General features: G+C 35.9%; 1 protein-coding gene across 3 annotated transcripts in view; it reads left to right on the forward strand.

Annotated features, from left to right (window-relative positions):
• Positions 1-2,915: 2,915 nt before the first annotated feature.
• LOC139970631 (tyrosine-protein phosphatase non-receptor type 21-like) overlaps positions 2,916-19,352 on the forward strand; it is a 39,088-nt gene continuing 22,651 nt past the window's right edge. Inside the window, exons 1-3 of one of the 3 annotated variants that reach the window (XM_071976489.1) lie at positions 2,916-3,213; positions 8,283-8,654; positions 16,895-17,064. In XM_071976489.1, the coding sequence (XP_071832590.1) occupies positions 8,481-8,654; positions 16,895-17,064 (344 nt within the window). In that variant the 5' untranslated portion in view covers positions 2,916-3,213; positions 8,283-8,480. Of the gene's footprint in view, positions 3,214-3,267; positions 3,522-4,973; positions 6,134-8,282; positions 8,655-16,894; positions 17,065-19,352 lie in introns of those variants that run through there. The other 2 variants (XM_071976488.1, XM_071976490.1) reach the window with 2 other exon arrangements.

The following is a 19,352-nucleotide window of genomic DNA, read 5'->3' on the forward strand; positions in this document are numbered from 1 at the left end:
CCATTCTCCTTGTCATTTCTGTCACTAGTTTTCTCAATAGTCAAAAAGGAAAGTAAAGTTCAATTTTTTACTGTTGATAATTCCATGTTCCTACACTATTTAACATTTACACTATTTAAAATTGATGTTTCCTATACAAGGGCAAAATACCAATAGTTTAATTTAACCTGTAGTTTAATTTCTATATTTACACTTTAACATTTAAGTGGTGCAGAGAAAATTTGTAGTGGCAGAGTTTACAATCTTTAGGATGATGTCACTTCAACCTGTGCAATTATTAGTTGATTGTAATACGCGGAGGTAGAATCAAAAATAATTTTGTATATGACAATAGTTTTATGTTTACGAGATAGATCACCGATATAGTGGGAATGTCTACCAAGAAAGAAGCCCACCCTTCTTGAACCTTAGCAATTTGGAGACGAAAAGAGGCCATCCAAAATTATTTTATAACAAATTTTTCAAACCCAAAGAAATTTAGCAAGAACAAAGGTTATTAAAGAGAATTACTTTCCATCCTTACTCCCCACCCCCCCCCCCCCACCTGGTTTTTCACTGTCACTATCAGAAGGACGCCAATACTGGGATTTCATACATATTTCTTACATTCTTACAATTCCTATTATTGTATTCCGATTATGATTAATTCATAATCACGATCAAATCAAACCCAGCAAGAGTCACAGAGTTTTGAACAAGTTCTTTATGACCAACTTATAATGATGTTTAAAGATACTTCGGAAAGGCTTACCCCACCCCTCTATGCATGGCGATGCCCCACATACTAAAAGGATCAATATCAGCTCATCCTTGATATTTAAAAAAAACATGGGGAATTCTCCTCCCTGTCTTCTCCGTAGACCCCAATTTTGCCATCCCTGCTAATGAGGTTTCTCCGCTGGTCATTTCCTACCCAAAAAAAGGTATGTAGTCCGCGATCGTCCAATTTGACTCTCACGATTCGCCTCGTAGCTTGGATCTACCAGGAGATCAGCATTGAGGATATTCAAATTGTTATTCTTCAAATGTAAGACTGAAGAGCGCCCTCATTAATTTGTGCATATCTTGCCTATGTTTTGTTTTTTATCACGATTATTTCCTTTAGCATATCGCCTATTTTCAGCGTGTTATTCTTGGTTCAATTTTGAGTTACTCTCTTCAACCCTTCGCCCCCCCCCCCCCCTCGCTTCTTTGTACGTGTATAACGGTGAAAATAATTGGGACTGGTGAGGTGGGAGGGGTACTTTGGTAAACAAATTTAGCTAGAAATATTTGCTATCGTTAGGCTCTATAGTTAGTCCCTTTATTGAATCATAATCTTCCGTCCGTCTATTTTATCTGATTGCAGAAGTTTCTTACCTTCCATGCCATGTTATGAATATATTTACTAGATTCTTTCAGAAATGATTTCTCCAATTGATAAGGATATGATGCATTAAAAAAAGCTAGATATTGAGACCATATTATTTCCCTTTAATTAATGAGTTAAGAACTGCGATATGAAAGTTATAACAGTTTTAAAATCTCAAATACCCTTTTCTTCAATTACCGGCAAGTGCATGAATTTTCGCATATTGTCATGAGTGGTTGAATATATATTTTGTGTGACTGTTTTGCTCCTGTTTGTCAATTATTTTACAAATGTTTTGAAGAAAATTATGAACTTTGTTCTTTTGTCTACGAGTTCAACATTGCTACATTGTAGTTTCAAACTCATATAGGCTACACAGTTAGTCCACGTGAATATGTTGTTGACTAACTGTAAGCAGCATTGATAATAATAATAATGATCATGCATGATCATGAACATATTAGTGATATGACTGCATTTGAGGGATGATGGGCTGATGATGAAGAGCCTACATGGCCGGTCCGAGTTGCAACAAGATGAGGGCAGCGTTGGCATGGAAGCCCATCGGTCCACGGCAAACTTGGACGTGAACAAAATCATTATACTCAATCGAGAGCAAGGGAGGGGGGAGGGGGTGTAAATAATTGATAAGGATCCGGTTAGTAACTTAGTAGGCCTAGTCATGATTGCTATACTAGTAACCCATCTGTAAAAAAAGTACTACCAGAATGTATATAGGGTACCTGCTAGAAATATACACTTCACTTAAGGAAAAACGCAGAAACTTAATTAGTCATGCACGGATCCAGGAAGGTTCAAACCCATCCCCTTTTTAATGTTCAATCTTACGAACAAGACGAAAAAACGATAGTAGTTATAAGTACAATTCCTTGCGTGTAGGCCTCAAAACTAAATATGCATTCGAATGCACAATTTCGCATAAAAACTTTTAAAGTTTCCTGCCGGTGGGGGAAGGGAAGATCACTTTACATGTAGTCGGTTTAAACGACCTCATAGCAACAACATCGCCATGTGAAAATCATGGATCCACTCTGCGAGAAGGCCAACAACAAAGGCTAAGTTTGCATTATAGGCAGTATAGCATACTATCTCGCAAATTGACTCAGTGCCCTTCCAAACTGAGTATGATGCAGTTACATGTTTTAATCAGAGTTGACAAGTTCAACGCCAAATGTTACGATTTATAACTGAACTCCTTAGAGCAATGCAGTTTATTTCTTCGAAATTCCCAATCAATTAGCCATAGGTGATAACCAAACATCATACCATGGACCACATGCGTCTGTTACGAAACTTGTATTGTCGTTAGAATTCTCGATGTACGCATCACTCAAGCCTAAGCCATAATTTTTATTATTTTTTGCTCCGGTTTTGATTTCCTCTCGATTTCCATGTAAAAAGATGACGTCACCAAATTACGTGACAATATAAGTTTCTAAATTGTTATCTCCATCGAATTTATGTGCGCTGTTTTGCTGGTACATATGACTCTATGAAATTGTTCGAGTGGATTCTAGAACAGGTGTTACGCCCAACCTCAATTTTATTTACATGTATCTTTGCCATGACTATTAAACAACAAATATCGCGAATCCCCGGCCTAGCAAACCTGCCATGATTACTCGTCACATTTTGAGTAATTTCTAAGGCACCTCCAGAGAGATAAGCAATTGTGATATGCGCCAATGACCTCACGGTAGTTTTTGTTGTCTGACGCATTCTTCACATACCAAAGAGCCGCTTAACTTGGCGACGAAATCTCTGAGCAGCAGTACGACTTACTTATGAATCGTTTTCTTAGTTATAAAGAATAATACTGGTCAATGTAGCATGGATTTGAGGTTAGTATATCATAGTTTTGAACATCGATAATCTGAAATAACGTGCGTTGTATTATGTTACTTGTTTAATTTTATCAGCGAACGAATATTATTTTGTAAGTGTACTGTCATCGAGGTAGCAAGGTGTTTCCCAATAATGTGTGTCTGTAAACAATGCATAAAGCCATTATTGATTACATAGCCAACGCGATATGCATGCAGTATACACAACACTGAATCACTGACGTGAGGACACACATATACTTTTTCAGACGGAATCATAACGGTTTTCATATTTGGATGTACTCTAACGCAACGCTATTAAAAATGTAAGTTGTAATTTGATTTCGTTCCTTTCAGCAGATAAGTGCAACTACGTACCAATGTGCGTCAAGTTTAGACAAGGAATGAAGTAAGGTGGTCCACGTCCTTCATTGTAACTCGCTGTAACGTATTTGTTACGTACGTATTATATGTAACTTAGGTACGGTATATTACTAGTTGAATTCGTACGAATAGTAACAGTAACGGCAGTAAAATGCCTAACCACCGATCGTTTGGCACTGGGTCCAGTTTTGCTACGAATAGTAGTACTATTTCTCGTACAGTTCAATATGTAGAATGTGTCATTCCTAGCCTTCTATTCGTGTTTGTTAACATAACGTAATGTGATCAAGATTAAAAACGATGGAAATGTTCATCCAAGACTTTCTAGTCTAATACGTAGGCCCTAAAAGGAATATTTACAATGTTCGAGTTTATGTTGCAATTATCAAAGTTGACCTAGGCCTAAGTAACATTACAAGTCAGACATGGTATTTAGATGTGAAGCTCAATTCAAGACCTATTATGGCCCACCATTAATCAACACGTTTACTGATGAATAAGGTTGTTAACTTCAAAGAGTTCTGACACTGTTACTGTTTAATGAAACCAAGTTAGCTCTGGGCTGGTGTTCAAAATACCTGAAAGCATGAACACAAGTAGGCCTTTTAAAGTTGCCTTCATTTTAAGTTAACAGGTTTTTTGTTGTTGATGCCTGTCCTAAGTAATGACCTTTTTTTGATCAGATTTTAATGTAAGCAAATTTGCTGTTTCATTATTCACCCTTATGTACCAGGGCTATGATAGTACAAGATGAACTAGTAAAATCTGGATGTATATTATACTGAAAAGATGATAATCGAAAATCTTATCTCATTTGTTGACGTCCCTTCTACATTAAGGTGGCTAGACGTCCCAACTTTTTGAGACAGTGCTCGGATTTCATGTACCATTCCCGGATTAAAAGTGACCCCAGATTTTATGTAATGTCCCAGGAATATCCTAAAATTTTACCTGTTTGGCCTCCATTTTTTAGAACGTAAGCATTGATTGTTAACAATTACATTCATGACTAGCATCTCAGATCATTTAATTTTTGCATCGACTGTATTCTTTTGGAAGTTAAGTACTATAAACGAGGAGACTATACTAGTACCAGTTACCTTCCAAGTTTTTTTGGCACTGGGTTTTCATATCAAAAGAACTGTTTCAAAATGTTGTGTCCTAAACTTGAGCATTGAAACATCATCCTTGAAACTTGGAACAACCAAAACACTCAGGACCCTAAAATCCCACCCTCACTTTTCACATATTGTGTATGGAAAGGGCGGGGGGGGGGGTTGCGATTAATATCGACATCATGTCCCCAAATTTATTGGAAAAAAATAATTGTTGTAGACAGTTTTATAATTTTAAAGATATATGATGTGATATGAATCTTCTTCAAGCTTACCTTCTGTTATCATCATATAGCCCTGTGGATTTATTTCTGCAGTGCAAGGAATTATTGTTTGCAGATGTACTGTAAGTTCTGTATGGGCAGAAAGTTATGAATAATACAAAGCTTTACTTAATGAATTTGTAAAGATCAGAAGGTTTCTTGCATCATAAGTTGAAGTTTGCTAAAATTTAAGATAATGTAAGATAATTGTTCATGTATAATGCAGTGTCTGACATTTCTGGCAGAGCAGTTTTCAAAGTGTTTTCCATCTTGGGAAATGAGTTTTACTTCTGAAATTAAAATAAGGTGAAAGATAAACAGGGCCTGCAGTGGGCCATTTTAATGCTTGCTAGTTCATGGTCAAGTCACCCACTCTCAGGCATCTTTTTTTTTGCAGAAAGGAAAAAAGTGGCAAGTTTACCTTTTAGGAAATTAAAAGTAAACAATAAGAGCAAAGTTTGACAAGGATATTTGTTTTGGATTATCTACAGTAGCTCATGGTGCAGCTCTCATAAAAGTCACAAAGGTTTTGTTAATGGTTCCATGGCTCTGTTGTGACCTTGATGAATTGCTGACACTAACCTGTACATGATGTTTGATGTCAATGGCAAATAATTGCAAAGCACTGTACTTCATATATTGTTCGACTGATTAGTTTGTCTCATCAACGAGCAAATACAACCTTTAAAAAAGCTGCAGCATGCATTTGGTTTTTGACGTTGTTTCACTGCTTACAATTTGTAGTTAGCGGTCATTCATGGTCAATGTTTACTTAAGCCTTTCTACCAGTGACAGCCCCTTAAGAGTGTGAGTAAAGAAACACCATCTCATTCTTAATGGTGTCTAGTAAAGCACAATAATATTCTCACCTTGCCATGTGTGCTTGGCTACCTTTTAACCTCAATCTTGTGGCTGGACTAGAAGATACTGTAATTGTGTCTAGAAGAATTCTAGTTCTGTCACTGTGTCACAGTGCTAAGATATTGTAAATATGTTCCTAGGGTAAGGGGAAGGTGAGATAACAGTAAAATGCTCTCTGTTATAACTGCATGCTGCATCTATTGGTATTGTAAGTGATAGATCTATACTTGTTGGCTTTATCTTTACTTCTTGTTTTGTTTACGTTATCAACAGATGTTTTTTAGTCCAAAGTGCTCTTCTCCATTAAACTTAAAGGTAAACTGAAGTTCTTCTTTTTGACACCCTGGAATATGCAATTATGCAATTTCCCTACTTGACTACTGTACTAAGAGTAAAACTACCATTGCAGTAAAGTTGCCACTTAGTGTAAAACAACTCTCATTGTTTGTTTGATTCTAGCATGAAGTGATGTATGTACAGTAGGTGTCATTGCACAGTAGTCCATTAACAATAAGTGAGTTCTGAAGAGTACTATGAATGACTAAATGTTTGATTAGTTGACATTCACAATCCTTAATTTACAAATTAGGCCATCAGAGCCGATCATTTGAGTGTTAGCTCAGTGGTTAACGCCGGTGCCTTTCGATCATAACGTCTCTAGTTCGATTATAACGTCTCTAGAGTCACTCCAAGATTAATGTATGTCATCCAGTGGACCAGTTACAGAGTTGTTGACAATTGACAATTCATAATCGTGGACGTTTAATATGAATCTAAGAGACTGACTTCGGTCAGCTGGCGGCTAAGCCAATGATGGCTTCTTTGCAAGTTCCTGCTTGCAGGAGGATCTAAAATTCATACAATACATACTGTACATACATTGGTTAGATATTTGTTCAGGTTGTTCAAAAAGCCCCTTCGCCCACACCTTCACCCAACATAAAAACAGAGTACAAGTTTGGAATAATTGGGCAAAGCTTTTGTTTTCATGAAAAGCTGTGAGTGTCTTAACAATTACGTTACAGGACTTAAAACCATTTATTGTTCAGGTAAACTATTTGAGTCAATGTGTACTACTGTACCCAGAAGTTCCTTAATCTTTTTATAAGGTATATATACTGTACATTCCAAGTTCCTTCTTTACACAAGGACCTTTGCTTCCTACAATTACTGTACATTCAATTGTACAAATACGATAGATTGTATCACACACTATAATGGGTAATATGCAGGTTATTGCTCATAAAAATGTTTTCTTTTCAAGTCTCTTTATTGTTTCGTACCCTTGTTCTCTTTCACTGATCCCACAAGGCACACATGAAGGCATTGTCTCATACAGTATCTTCCACTTTTCCTCTTTCTTGGGATAGTACATGTCAGTTAGTCATTCTCCCACACAATTCAACTACAGTATACTGCATAGATTTTATCAGCTGTCCCAGGCTGCCTCTGTTTCAATATTAGATGGTCTGATCATGCCCGAGTCTCATGATGACATTCCTATCATGATAGAAGTGATCTAATTTATTTATTATTATTTCTTTATTTGATTCAATGCTGAATACCATCCACTGTAATGCCTGACTTGGTGAACATTGCCATCAATGTTGTCAGTGTAGGTACAGTATGTACAGCTTTACTGTATGACTCATCAGAACTAAATTAATACAAGTAGTTTGTAACCACTGGTTTTATACCTGCAATATATGTATACATTGTGATGCACATTTATTAACTGTTTGATACATTACATATTTCTTTTGGTACTAACTACTTCATGAGTCAAATGTTTGTTGTACTGTAGGAGACAGAAATTAACTTCATTCAGGACTACAGTACTGTATATGACTTTGCCTGTCTTAGCTCAATTTATGCACATTAGTTAGTTTGGAAAATGTTCCGGTCTCTCTTCATTCAAGTTTCTGTGAGTACCTATCATAATTTTGATAAGAATCGCAACAGCAGTCTATCCCATCAAAATGTTTTTATACTTTATGTTACAGGACCAGATTTACTTACAAGGCAAGGAGTTATTTAGTGTTTTTAATTTGCATAGCAACTTGGAAGCTTCATCATGTTAGAAAATACAAAGACCTTCTGTGTACAAAAATTTAACACTGTTTAAAATGTATAGTTTTTTGTCTTATCTCAAGTACCAGTGTTACAAATTGGCCATTTTGTGTAGCATTTTTTTTTCCACCCTAAAACAGATACATTATTGTATTCACAGATAAGTATACATACATATAGTAATATTACAGGAACTGCAAGTGAGATTAAATTGATGGCTATGACTATATAAATGGTTTAATACACCTATAGACTTCCTGTATTCGATTCCCGTTATCACCTCAAGTGTGGTTTTTTTAAGCAAAGTTCATTTAGAGTCTATCCTTGGACAGTATGAACTTGATTAATTGGTGTACACAGTCTAACACAGATTTGTTTTCTCTTTCCGATTCAGACAATCGTGATGTTGGTTTTACGTTGAATGAGGCAGTGTTTGACTAATAAACTCGACAAAAGGAAAACAGGACAGCGACGATGCTCTTCCTAGTTTTGATCATTAAGCCAACAGTTGAATCACTAACATGATACATTATTGGTGGACTACAGAGAAGAGTCATACACAAAGATCCCAGTGCAATAAAAGGACAGAAAAATGCCATTTGGAATTAAATTAAAGAAGACTAAAAGATACCATGTATCTGGCAAGAACACTTACCTTGCTAAGGTTCAGCTGCTGGACAACACAATATTAGAATGCACATTAAACCAAGAGAGCTTAGGGCAAGAATGCCTGGAAATCATCGCACAGAAGTTTCAGTTGGAAGAGGTAAGTCTGTCATACATGTAACTGTTATGCCAATGTATGCCTAATTCTGAGAATAATTTTGATGTTGAAACTTTTGCATTATAGCAAGTTACGAGGTTTGGAATTCTGTGAACATCATAGAAAACTGACAACAAATATGGTTTTGTGTTGGAAAGAACTACGATACTGTATATCTTTTCAAATTTGTGTTGCAGTTTAGCCAATTTTATCGAACCTTTGCAAAACTGGACACAGTTGTCCTCAGTGTCCTGTGAGCCAATCTTAGGGTTACATTGTTGCAGAACTTCAAGCCAAAGAGCTGTAAACTTATAGCAAGGAAGCAGAGTCAAACATCAGAGTATCAACTTCTGTATATCCTCCCTCCCAATGTAGTGGGAGAGGGGGGGCGTTGGGGGTACGAGGAGGGAAATAATCACTGGGTTGCGATGGCTAGGTCTTGATGTAGTATGGTTGTGCGCCGATGTACAGTATGTTGTAAATGATGTCTTCTGTCAAGAATTCTATCAAGGAATGATTTGTAAACAAGAACGGTCTGGTATTTTTCAAGTCTCTATAACAAGAGCAAACAGTGTAAACAATGAGATGTGGATGGTGGTAGTGGGTTCTGGATCACTCTACAAGGGAATCAGAACAAGAATCCTTCTTTCTTCTCAAGACTTAGGTGACTTTAAACTTTTACAGTACTGTTAAAGTTTGTATGAATTTTGTCGGGGGCATAGTAGTACTCTGGTAAAGTTCAAAGACAGGTCCCTGAAGTTTCTGGATGAAGCTCGATATTAAATTTTAATGGACATGTCACGGAACAAGGTAAACATGTTCTAAGCCGTTAAAAGTCACATTTCCTTTATTAACTACTTGCATTCAACAGATGGGTTTCTCATCACTTGTATCCACTTGACAGTGAAAACATTGACATAGATTTGAAGGCAATTTACTGTAGGTTTAGCAAATGTTTGCTACTTGGAACAAGTCCGCACATTGTGACCACTGTTTACAACTTAACTGATATAGAATAAAACATTGCTAAACCTTGGGTGGTTATTATAGATTCCAAATTTTGCTAAACGGTATTGTACTCTCTTTAACAGTTTCAGACAACCCGAAAGGTGTCACTGCATTGTCTGCATCAGCTATTCCCTAGGTTTACTTTTTAATCATAAAATGTTACTGACTGTGATGAGTCAGTGTGACCCTGACTTGTTCAAAGATGAAACATAAACTACAGTATTTTGAAGGAGATGTTGAGAAAATTCTTTCAATCGCCATATGGTTTTAATGGATTATTGTTCCCACAATTTTAGAAGCACTCACTTCATATAGGGAGTTAACAAGATAGACATTTAATTTAAAATTTTTGTTTTGAAATATTTGTTTATTGATAGTAATGAAAATTTAAGAAACTGTTTATACAGTGTTTAGACTACTGCCAGCCACAAAGTTGTTACATACATGTACGCACAGCCCATGCAGTCATCAAAATGTTCGAAAAATGTTTTAAAAAATAAATAAATTTACAGAGCAATTTTAATGATGTACGGTAACTTACTTTTCCGTAAAAGAAACAACTGTCAACCGGTCACTGAGTTTGTGAGACACTAGGAAAACTGATCTCACATCCCATCAAAACTTGAGGGTGGGGAGAGGAGAGGTACTAGCAAGCTTTGTTTAATTTCTTCTGATATACCCAGGTACATGCTCTACATTTGTCCCATAAGTACATTATTACTATCTTTTATGTTATGTTTACTATTGTGTTGGCCCTTTTTTACTTCATATTACATATTCAGTAATGGTCTTTATACATGTACCATGAAAGTAATACTCCCATCATGAGGCTATGATACATGGTAGGGATCTGAAAGGTGTTTATTGCAATATGACTGTATGTGGTGACATGTACTGCAATATATACTGTCTACGGTTAAATCGTTCTATTTGTCGGTACAGTTAAAGAAAGTTCAATTTTGTTCGCTAAATTGGAGGAGTTTCCAACCATGGTCCCTGCAGAGGTCCACTCCAGGTATATATCCAAGGGACCTCATGCGGTCCAAAGGGTCAGTCTTTCAAAGCTCAAAGTTGGAATGTGTGACATTTAGGTTGTATTCTTGATACAGCATGTTGTCCTTCATCAGTATTTGTTGTAGTAAGTTGGGTTTCAGTGGTATGTTAACTCAAAAGTGAAACTAGAATGCCAGAAATGTCAGTTGACATGTTTGTGCAATATGTACAGTAGACCTGTGTGTGGCATAAATTACCTGATACAGCTTCTAAAGGAGGGAAGTAGAAAATGTTGTGTACTGTTCCTCTGTCTCAGTTAACTGAACATTATATTTCCTAATCATCAAAATAAAATAAAACTGTTATAAAACTGCTTCCACTAAAGAGCCTGTGTATAAAGAGAATTTGTAAAAGTAAGTTGGCCTGAAGTTTCGATCTTAGCAGGATCTTCTTCAGAAACTAAATGGCAAGTAACAGTGAACTATATTTCCTGTTTAAATCACATGGAGTGGTTGAGTCTAACTCACTGGTAAACAGTATTTATTACTATGCAGTACAATGCTCTAGGGCATACTGGCACTGCCATCCTAACCAATGAATCCTACATGTACAGTTCACAGTAGTGTTATAGAGTTTGTGGTTTCAAGCCTTGGTAAGCTGAATCAATCTAGGTGGGTTTCATCCTGGAGCAATCCACAGTTGTCCTTCTGAAACTGTTTTTGGATCCCTTAGCATCCTTTGCAGGGAAAAGTCTATGGATGTTCAAGTAAACAAAATTCTGGAAAGTTTTCCCAAGAACCTCTTTCTTCTTGGCCCCTCTGCATATTGGCTTTATATCTGGATATAAAACTTAATGGGAAGGGGGAGGGGGGGGGGCGATGGAAAGTACAAACCAAGGGCAGTTCTATAGTACAGTAGCTCCATTTCAGTCTTTGTATATATATAAAAACATCCCTATTCTAAGTATCAACACTATATCACTTACTGTCAACCTGTGCTGATGTAAAGTATAATATACTGTAACAGTCCTATACCCTGTACTTTTCTCTTTCATCTTTATTATACCCCTATATTATACCCCTGTCCTCGCAGTATATATAAGATTTGTTTGTTAGTAAATAATAATGTATTGTAAAGTCACATGTTTGAGACATTCTATCATGAAGCCAAATGTTACACAGTAACAATGTGCTGCTCGTGAACGCACAGTGGTTAGACTTTGACCTGATGGATGACATTGAAAGGTATGTACAACATTTCAGTGTAAGTTCATTGTTTACCCCCAAGTTGTAATGTTAAGAGATCTATCTATTGTACTGGATATATTTATGTACAGTTTACTCTACCACTATTTCATCAAAATCCTCCATTATTGGTTGTAAATCCTCTTATTTGATTATCATCAAATAAACACAAAGCTTCCTTGTTGTTAAAGTCCTACCCTTCCTAGGCTTCAAAGATGAAGGAATTTGTGTCATCTATTTCCTGCATTTTCCATCAATATATATACAGTACTAACTATTCCAGTATACATGTGTATTGGCAGTGGCAGTCACTATTGCACAGTGTTTGCGATGACCCTAAAGGTCATTGTCTCTCAACCCCAAAATATGTAGCTGAATACAATACCAAAAGAATTGACAGATCCAATTTTACTGCCAGTCTCAGGAATGTACAGTTTGGGTGACTCTTGGTTTGTTGCACAGTGCACTGCTGTGTGTGTACAGTATGAGGGTTCTGTTGTGTACAGTGCCATTGTGTTGTACCTGTAATGTACAGTATATACCTATATACTGTACATACTGTAGAGATTAATTCTTTTATTGTTAGTTTGCTATGCTAGACAGCATGCAAGGTATGTTAAGACCCACAGTGTACTACAGTGGCTAGTAACCTGTATCAAAAGTATTGGGTACAGATACTGTGTAAATGTACACAGTATGCATTTTATACTACTGCAGTTTCTATGCAGGAGGAACTGATTATCATCAAGTTTATGGTAATCATGTACTTTGCTTCCCAAATGTCAAGGTATTAACTGAAGGTGAACCTGTGGATTGTGACATTTAGAAGTTACAGTCCAGATCAGTATTTGCACTAAAATTTACAGCTTATACAAGTTGTACTTCTCAAATATTCGTTCCCAAGTTTTCCTGCAGATTATTCCCAGAGGGTTTATGGATATCATCTCCAACTAGAAAAATTCTAAATTTCTCAGTGAAGTAACTCCAGTAAGATAATACATCCAAGGCTTGTAATAAAAGCTTTGAATATGAGTGAAAAAAATAGAAGAAAACTGGTATTAAGAAAACGAGTGTTTCAGAAAGATTCCAACATTGATGAACTTAACCTTTCTGTGGGCTCATGAAACATACCTGTAACCTTAATGTTACTGTCATGCCAAGATTTTTACTGAATTATGATCAATGATTACATCATTGGATAGAGAAGAATTTAGTGTTACAGTTTGAGGTTAATGAATTTTCAAAGGATGAAAATAGTTTTAAAATACTACGGTAGGGTCAAGGTGTCATACATGTACTAAACTTGTTATCTTTGTAATTTGTGTGTAGTACCAATTTAGTCACCCACATTAATTAGTCCTGGTTGGAGAACCTATTGATAATACTGTTGGTGTATTCAAACAGACTTGGCAGATTCTATGATATTCACCAAAAACCCAAAACTCATCAAAAAAGGAAGGGTTAAGACTCTTCATCTACTTATAAATGCACCTTCCCATCTGAATGAAGCCTAAGTTGGACTAATGGTTTCGTCTGAAGGGATTAACATCCCTCCTCTCTTAATACCCCTCCTCTCTTAACACCCATCTTCTCTAAACACTCCTCCTCTCATGATACCCCTCCTCTCTTAGTATCCTGCCTCTCTTAAATCCTTCCTCTCTTAACACCCTCCTCTTTATACCCCTCCTCCCTTAACACCTCTCCTCTCTTACCCTCCTCTCTTAACACCACTGTGTGTTAGTTCATTGATGCACTTAGTCATTCAATACACCCCCCCCCCCCGCCCCCTCACTGTAGCCTTCCAAGGATCTATACACCTGTACATTAATGCTTATTTATAGTCAAATGAGAAAGTATGTATGTTTAATAAAACTGACAACAGTAAACTGACTGGGAGGTTGTAAGAAAAATCGGAAAATTGAAGAAAAAAAACTTATTAACCAGAGATTAACAATCTAAAAAAGATAAGTTTACTGATAAATTGTAATATGAGTTTGTTTTGCTTCATGTAGGAAGTTTACAAAATATTGGAACTGTTTCTTCAAGGGACTTTCCCTGATCTGCATACTTTGTACCCCTAAAGTGGACTTCTTTGTAGGAACTGAAGGCATTGAGATCACTCCTCACTTAACAGCTACTGTATACAGATCCATTAGTTCATTAATGAACTTTAATCTTACTTTAGAGTAGGCCTACCTGTAGTGGCTGGATATGTGCACCCTTGTAGATCTTTGTAAATGTAAAGCAAAATGTATTGTAATGGAAAATTAAAAGTATATTTAGTAAACCGACATTACCAAACTGACAAGAAAATTTAAGTATTTATGCAAAAGTTAAAAAAGGAAAAAAATATTAAAATCTTGATAAGCTGTCCAATGGTAACTAACTAGCTTCATGTAATAAGTCTAGAAATAAGTGCAATCGATTTCTCAGGGAACTTTGAGAAAAAGAAATTGTTTTAGTTTTTAATGATATTTTAAAACTCTCAGTTATATGTGAGTATTTTCATTCATTTAAAAAAAAATATATATTTCAATTTCACCCAAAAATGTCTGGTCTGTCTGTACAGCACCGGTGCACAGTGTTCTGCATACATATATGCGCCTATATGCAAGACAGTCAATACAGACTAGACAGAAAACAGCACAGTTACTGTATACGCGCATACAGAATCGCACTGTACATGTGTGTATTATTGCAAAGCAGTTGAAACAAGTTGCAGATCTTCGTTATTAATAAATTGTGTTTAACGATTCATACCAGCGACAATACCTACTCACAGCTTAATATTAATTGATTTTGGTGCAAGTGTTTATATGTGAACTGATGCAACAACTGTGCATTACTCATTGCCAGACTTTGAATAGCGGGGGTTGGTAATTGTTACTTAGCAATATTTGGAAGGATTGCCACAGGCAATTTAAGCAAGTATTAGATCCCGTAAATCCAATAATCCTTGGGTTGGGCAAAGAATTACTGTAAAATATACTTTCGTGATATTACTTAATTATTGTTTTATATCAAACTGACGAAGTAACATAACAAATACTATATATGCCTGAGTCATACACATGTACCATCTGCAGGGCAAACCCTGCAAACTTGGATGAGGCAGTGTGAGTTTTAATGAGGAGCAAGGATGACTAATTGGGTGGGGCTGTTAAAAGACAACTCTGTCAATAGCAGTATCTCCATTTAAAAATACAAGTGTGTTATTAACCATATTAGGCATAAAATTATAGTTTATATGAGGTAGGAAATATCTGTGGTCTTGGTTTGGGAATAACAGTTAAATAAAGTCCATTATTTGCTGCCAATCATTTACACAGTAGTAAGTAATTATTGCTTTGAAGTAAAATTTGGACATTCTAGTTATGGAATTATTGAGCATTTGACAGAATGAAGGAAACAATAGGTTTCTTTGTCTGTTCTGAAGTATATATGTGGATATTATAATTGTGAAATTTGATAAAACAGAAAATTATGTCTTAAAACTGAAATTATTCTCAGAGAAAGTCAAAATAGATTATCAAAATTGGCCATCATTAGTTATTTGTATATTTCTCTATTATTTCTTCCTCCTGTTTATTTTTTGATATTTTGTTGTATTTGTTATGATTTTTGGGTAATATTTTCTTGCTTTAAATACAAAAGAAAGAATACTACTATACTGTACATACAATGTGACAAGAACTTGACAAATCAATGATTCCAAGAAGTTGACCCTTACTTGCTAGCTTTTCTTCATATTTTTATGTAGTTTTTTGTTTTATTTTATGCTTGACAAAAGAAAGAACACTGCTACATGTATACAAAAGGATAACAAGTCAACGATGGCAAGAATTTTGATCCTTAGAGTGACATTCCAGTTCTGCAGTTTGTACCATCAGTTAGTCGATTTGCCGAATACCTGTAACCTGTATGCCACCCTGCATACGTGGAAATAAAGTCTTGGAAATTGTATACTGTTAATTATTAAACAGTTATATACTGTCGAACAAATAGTCAAAGTTTCACAGTCAGTGTTAAATATTTGTGGTCGAAATTCCAGAATATTTTATACACCTGGTGATGTCGGACATTTTGATTTGAACTGTGGTTTTTAACACTCCTGTCAAGTGGTACCAAAGTACAAGGGTATTGCATCACCTTATGAGAGATATTGAAAATAATATATTTAGTGGGGTTTAATGAATATACATGTAGGAATTTCCTAACATTGTCAAAAGTGAAACATTCTTTGGTGAACATTGACATGTCATATAGTAAACATGTTTATATCTCCTCAAGGTTATCTGTATAGTAAACATGTACCCTTTCGAGGTTTATCTGTACAGTGTTTTTGCTTTTGTTTTGCCTTCTTTGCCATATTGAAAGTGGAAACTTATGTTACTTTAAAACCAAGTATTTAAGTTTTTAATGTATTTTTAAGCTGCATGGTTGGACGTACCACATATCAGTCGTTATTGTTTTATTCCAAGCTTTTCCAAAATTGGAAAGAAAGTTTATTTATTTTTGGCATTGATCGTCACAGTTGTTTGTTTTAGTTACAGCACTTCTAACACCATCGACTGCCAGCTGGTATTCTCAAGGCTTACTGTACTTTTAATGACAAAAAACTGTCAAATTGTACATTATGAAAATGAACCCTGAATGAATTTTGATTCCCATGTGCTTTAAAATGAAACCACCCTGTCTGTGTTTGCCACAGGTTTATTACCAAGTAACTAATTTTGTAATGTTGCGAGGTGAAAGCTGACAAATACCCAGTTGGATATAGCTGGTTGATTGTGAATTATAGACATCTTGTAAACTTGCCAAAGCACATGCCCGTCTCTTACTATAATCGTTGTCTGGTTTGTACAGTACGATTGGATTACTTGTATCATTACCTCAAACTTACTACTTACTTACAGTACATTATTCCACTGAATGAATAAATGAACAAGAATGTTGACAACACATCATAAACACAGATCTTCCTTCTCTCCTTCCCAGATTGAATATTTTGGTCTTCAATACAGCAATAAAAATTACCAACTACGATGGGTGGATTTAGAAAAGCCATTGAAGAAGCAGTTGGAGAAGTACACCCAGGACCCAGTATTGAAGTTTGGAGTCATGTTGTACGCACCGAACATGCAGAGCTTGAAACAAGAAATAACAAGGTATTGTGTAATGCTAAGCTCTGTCTCGCATGGCGTTGGTCATTATCAGCCTGTTACAGTAGCCTCCTCCTGACACTGCAGCTTAACTGTCCAGTCATGAAGCTAAGTCGGGCAGCGAATGTGGCATAAATTGTGTGTAACATGCCAATGTAAAACTCTGACGTCCTGTTTTAATGTACATTGCCTACTACTGTGTACTGTTATAATGTATCTTGTAGAAGAAATTGAAGTTTTCATTTACACTTTGATGTGAATGGAGTCATCCAATCTGGAAGGTTTTGCTGCAATTGAAAAAACCCTGTTCCCTTTAATCCTCTCTTTGTTCCTCCACTGTTTATCTCCTACCTCTCCTCTTCCCCTGTGGCTTTCTTCTCTCCATCCCTTGTCTACTAATCCCCTTACATGTATCTCATTGTGTTCACCATGCTCATTAACCTGTCTGTATTCTGTGGGTGTTTTTGTCCCTTCTGTTACTTGTCATTTAGCCTTTGAAGAAGATCCTGCTAGGATCGAACATCAGGCCAACTTACTTTTACACATTCTATTACACAGTCTCTTTAGTGGATACGCAGTTTGCTAACAGTTTTATTTTATTTTGCAGTTCAATTTAGTCTAAATTAGCATCATTATTACCAGTAAACTGACAAACTTCTGTCTGTTTATCTTTCTGTCTGTCTGTCTGTCTCTCTGCAAAACTACATAATTGGGTTTTTCTCATACAATGTTTGTTATATAATTGATGAAACCTTGGTGCTGGGAGCTCATGAATTTGAGGTCAAAGGTCAGTAGGGACACATTTTATTTGACATGTAATATGCTTCTACTCTGACTAAATAGAAAGTAACAAGAGATGCTAATAAACATTGTTTTAAGAGTAGAAACTCAGTTGAAATGTTCAAGTTCATTTGATGTCATACATTGCTGAGTATAGTACCCTGTCAATTGGTTATAACTGTAAGCCTCTACACTGTTAGGGCTCAAGTTCCACTGAAGAGTTTTTTTTATCTGGGTTGTGTTACACTGGTTCATCTTCCTAAGAACTCTTTTTAAGTGGTTGTTAATAATACCACACAGCATGTAGAACCTTGCACATACCTGATTAAAGACACCCTATAGAGATTTCACTTTGCCTTCTGTGGTCATGCATTTAGCTGGTGCCAACTATTTTTGCTTTTCTCACTGAAAGGACTGGATTATTTCTTTTCTATTTTGGTAACCTTGGCCTTCTTTATATTTGGCCAAAAAATCATTAAAGTCTTTATCCACCCAGGAGGGTCAGAAAGTCCCCAAAGACAGCACCTACCTAAGTTACATTCCCTCTTGAGTCTTGAATACTTTCAGTTCTCTGTGTGAGGTTTAAGTATGGAGAGAGTCTGGCTTGTAATAAAATGACAAAACAGTCTCCATAAAATTGTCAAAATGGTTGTTTTGAAGGAATCTCTTTAGAATCTGTTAGCTGTAGGGCATTTATTCAGCCGTAGATTAGTGTTAAGCTTGTCTGTCTCCATTGCTCTGGATAAAATAACCATCAGTGTGTTTTTTTAATTCCTTATCCGTACAGTGTTGAGTTTATTTTTAAAGACAGATATTCATGGTTTGAAATTATTGTAAATATTTTCATAGGATCCATCAGGCAATCAAAATCAAAATTTTGAAATATTTAGTTTGGTCAACAGGAGTCATGCCTTTGTTTTTTTAGTTGTAAAGTAATTGTTGGTTAATCTGGTTAGTTTTAAATTTACCCATTTACCCATATATCTTAAAACAGTTGTCAATCGCCGGTGCTGGTAAACTGAATTAGTTTCCCTTTCTTGTTGGCCTATATTCATTCACAGTCGACTAAATTACAGGCAGTAAAAAGAAATCGTTAGAAAAACTTGCCATATTCTCAGAAATTTGAACCCATATCATCTCTGCAGCAATAAGCTGTGAATATAATATACTAGCTTCCCTGACTTTTAGAACTCTATTCATTCACAGTCTAGGAGTTACCATGAAAGGAACGGTTACAAAGGGCATTTAATTTAACATTTCATTCAGGCTCAGCGGGGAAATTCTCAAATAATGAGTCATTGTTTGTGGAAGACCATCAATGTGTTGGCAACGGGGAGTCTAAGAAGTAGTTCCGAGAAATGGAGACTGCGATGCTATTTTTGCTGTGATTTCAACTTAGAACTGTCAGACTGCGATATGTGACGATGTTGTTATAAGCTTTATTATAACAATGCATATTATGTTCAATGGTTCCTTAGATTGTTCTGCACATGATTTATATTAGCCTTGTAGTA

Source organism: Apostichopus japonicus, chromosome 8 (genome assembly GCF_037975245.1).
Source record: "Apostichopus japonicus isolate 1M-3 chromosome 8, ASM3797524v1, whole genome shotgun sequence".
Taxonomy (NCBI): domain Eukaryota; kingdom Metazoa; phylum Echinodermata; class Holothuroidea; order Aspidochirotida; family Stichopodidae; genus Apostichopus; species Apostichopus japonicus.